Source organism: Callionymus lyra, chromosome 4 (genome assembly GCF_982586985.1).
Source record: "Callionymus lyra chromosome 4, fCalLyr1.hap1.1, whole genome shotgun sequence".
In the NCBI taxonomy this organism is placed as follows: domain Eukaryota; kingdom Metazoa; phylum Chordata; class Actinopteri; order Syngnathiformes; family Callionymidae; genus Callionymus; species Callionymus lyra.
This window is the reverse complement of record NC_141821.1, coordinates 20718173-20722042: the sequence shown is the minus strand read 5'-3', so window position 1 is coordinate 20722042 and position 3870 is coordinate 20718173. Positions and strand designations below refer to the sequence as shown.

Here is a 3870-nt window from a genome sequence, read left to right as displayed (position 1 = left end):
TATATATATTTTTTAATAAAGTGGAATTTGTTTTTACGCATGTTTCGCATTGACATTAGTAATCGAGCGTTTGTGTTGCAGCAGGTAATTCTGGTATCAATGAGACATATGTCCGTCAACACTAGGGGGCGCTAGAATGCTTCACTAGAGCTGCTGCCTTTAGTCTTCACTGAATATCCATCAGCCAATTACAAGTCACTTGAAAGTGTTGTTGCCAGGTTGGTTTTATCCCCTAAATACTTATTTACAATTCTGCTTTTTTAAAACACATCATTTGAAATGTTTGGCTGAGGTGGGTTGTTATTATTATTATTCATTATTTTGCACGACAGAGGTTGTGTTTTGCATAGTTTTCCATAATGTGTGGCTGGAAACTATCATTTAAAACTAGCAACCAAATTTTGGAAGTGAAAGCTGCTTTCTTCCTGACTGATTCTGATCTCTGATCTGTTAAATGTTATACTTGTACCTCAGTAATACCTCAGTGATGTATACTTCTCAATGTAACCCGATAGTGATGATAGAAGTCAAATGTTGCCTGTAGGTCTTCACCATGTTTGTTCACACTGTAGCTGCTACTTAGTTAAATTCTTCCAGGTAGATTTTCTCAAGAGATATTTCATTCAGACTTTCAACCCCCTCCACAGATCAAGGTCCAGACACTGGCTAGAAAACATCAGAACCTTGACATGTTTTTATCTAATTATTCTAAACCACTTTGTTTCTCAGGCAGTGTGTTCAGGATCATGGTCTTCTGGTTAAATCCAGGAATGTTTAATCTTCTATGCCCTCACTGATGATGGGACATGTTTGTCCAAAATATCATGATACAATTCATCATTTTCTCGATTCCAGTCAGTGGTTCTGTCTTTGCAGCAAAGCAGTCAGAAGGCTCACACTCACACTCAGAAGTCAGTATTTTTACCACTCCACACATGACGAGTGAAGCTTTATCAAAGACTATCATTTTGGTCTGTTTTGACAACATGATATTCTCACTATCCATCCATTTATACATTTGAACACTCAAATTTGTCAGTTAACACAACGAGTGCAAGTTAAGCAATCCATCCTTACATCCCACCATAAATCCATCTGTCAATCCATCCTTACGTCCTCTCATCCCCCACCCACCCACCCATTCATCCCACCATAAATCCATCCTTACATCCTCTCATCCCCCACCCACCCATCCATTCATCCCACCATAAATCCATCTTTCAATCCATCCTTACATCCATCCATCCTCTCATCCCCCACCCATCCATTCATCCCACCATAAATCCATCTTTCAATCCATCCTTACATCCATCCATCCTCTCATCCCCCACCCACCCATCCATTCATCCCACCATGAATCCATCTGTCAATCCATCCATCCATCCTCTCATCCCCCACCCATCCATTCATCCCACCATAAATCCATCTGTCAATTCATCCTTAAATCCTCTCATCCCCCACCCATCTATTCATCCCACCATAAATCCATCCGTCAATCCATCCTTACATCCATCCATCCTCTCATCCCCCACCCATCCATCCATTCATCCCACTATAAACCCAGAAGTCCATCCATACTTTCATCCCCTGTCCACACATCCATCCATCCATCCATCCATCCCTCCCTTGTGTAAAGACCGTAAAGGTCCTGTAGCTCACAGCTTCTGTGTGTTGTGCAAGTAAGTTCTGGATAATTATGACCCCTTACTGTTCCATTGAGCTTATTACTATCAACAACTTTTAAATTCTAAAATTGAATTAGGAATAGGATCAAATAAATGTAGGAAAATACTTGGTGGTAAAGTTTATATGGAGCATTCTTCACACATTTTTGTAAATTCTCTCCCACGTTTTCTGCAAAGTAGTTAAAAATTGAGGATACATTTCTTCTAAATAATCTCCAGATCTTCATACACTAGAATAGAATAGAACTGTCCTTTTCAAGAAAATGTCTCAAACATGTTCAGCAAGCAGGTTACTCATCTCCTACGATCATGTGAGCGACCTGCTCAGTCACATAAGTTTTGGTTAATTAAAATGAGCTTTATGGAAGCATCCCGGGGTCAAAGTCTGTCAGCATAAGACGCTTCAGTTGTCAACATTTCTTCAGACCACCAGACGGGTCAGCGAAGGGCCCAACAAAGCGAACAAATGGCTGCAGTAGTGCGGCTCTCCAGGCTCCTGTTTGTGGCCGTCTTCCTCCTGGTGGGTCTGCAGGGCCAACCGCGAGAGGAGCAACAAGAACTGAGGAGCAACGACCAGTAAGTCTGATGTTAGACAGTCGTAGCTGCATTGATGGGGATTTTTTTCAATTGATTAATTTGACTTAATTAATTATACTGATTTAATAAACGTACTGATCGTCTCAGTTTTCTCTTCAGTCAAGTCTTAAAGTCTATTTATTCTTTATCCATATTTTAAAACGTAAATCTTCACCTTTTTTAAGTATATCTTGGATACTGACCTCTTGTTTTGTTTAAATATTTGTCTCTTTTTAATTTCCTCGATGGCCTCTAGTGGGGCCCCTTTAAAGTGTCATTGCCAAATCCTGTTCCATCCATTCGTTTTTAACCACATGTTCCCTTATGGGGCTCGCAGGGGTGAATGACTTGATCAATAAAAAGAAACAACATGATTTTATTGTTCAGGCCACGCATGCTGTCTGATGATGGCAACCTCGTCTTCTCCACCGGGGACAACAAGGAGATCCGCTTCCTGCCCTCGGCCTCAGGGCGGGTCAAAGTGGGCGATGAAGACCTCAGCCAACTTTTGAATCAGGTGAGTTCAAGACCACGGTGAAACCATGAATAACCTCAAAAATAGTTGATGCTCTTTGACCAGCGTGTTGAGCAGACAACTCACTGTGACTTTACGCAAGAAATTAGAATCACATTTACAAAGATTTGTGTATTGTCCATTTATATCTTTACTCTTTCTCTTACTTGAAGGAAGGCATTTCTCCACATGCTCATGTTTTTTCCAGGCACTCTTTTTCCCTCCCACTGTCCAATAACATGGCTTAAAAGTTTCCTTAAATGTGCAATAATTATGAATGCACCTTTTGATGGACTGTAGACATAGGTGTCACCTGCCTCACATCCCAAGTAGCTGGGACAACTGAGAGCCACATAGGACCCCATCTAGGGAATAAGCGTTTCCTAACGTGTCCTTGTGATGGCTTTAAACTCCTCATCATCCACTTGTGCTTCTGTAAAGATAAGCAGACAAACAGAAGGCTGATGATGTTTTTCAAACAGTCCCCTGTTATAACACACTTAGTGTGAAATTGCAAGGTCTTATCAGCGTCGACACAACTGCCTTCATATGACACTCCGAATGATTAACACGCAAGTAAGTGGACGCAGCAGTTTGACTGGCCAAAGATCACACGTGCTAAACACAAAATCCCATTTATTGTGTACTTTCTTAGCATTCTTGAGATCATCATCCTGTGCACCTAGTTTGAAATTGTGGGATTTGACAATGAATTTATCTTGGCATCCTTAAGGTAAAACATAAGGGAGGGTAAAAAGTGGGGGGCAAAATGTTATTAGAGTCTTCAGTTAAAAGCAAGATGTATCACATTACAATTCTTTAAAAATGACATATAAACTTATAAAACAAAGTACACAGTGCAATAATAAAAACAACTTCCATCCGAATGTTCAATTACATTTGTCTTTAAAGGGTTGTTAGACAAGATTACGAGAGACCTGCCAACAATCTTTTTAATGTAACTGCACATTGTCCTTTTAAATAAACTGAATGAATGAATGAATAAGACAAGACTTGAAGGCAGCAGCGACACGTGATCACTGTCGCCTGCAGACGCATTTTCGCTCCAAAATGAACGAAATATTATTACGTGAA

The 3870-nt window shown here is 40.3% G+C and overlaps 1 protein-coding gene across 1 annotated transcript in view; it reads left to right on the top strand.

Moving 5' to 3' along the window:
• Window positions 1–2654: 2654 nt before the first annotated feature.
• Window positions 2655–3870, top strand: part of cubn (cubilin (intrinsic factor-cobalamin receptor)) — a 40448-nt gene continuing 39232 nt past the window's right edge. The window contains exon 1 of the mRNA XM_087789131.1: window positions 2655–2778. Within this exon, the coding sequence (XP_087645257.1) occupies window positions 2656–2778 (123 nt within the window). The 5' untranslated portion in view covers window position 2655. The remainder of the gene's footprint in view (window positions 2779–3870) is intronic.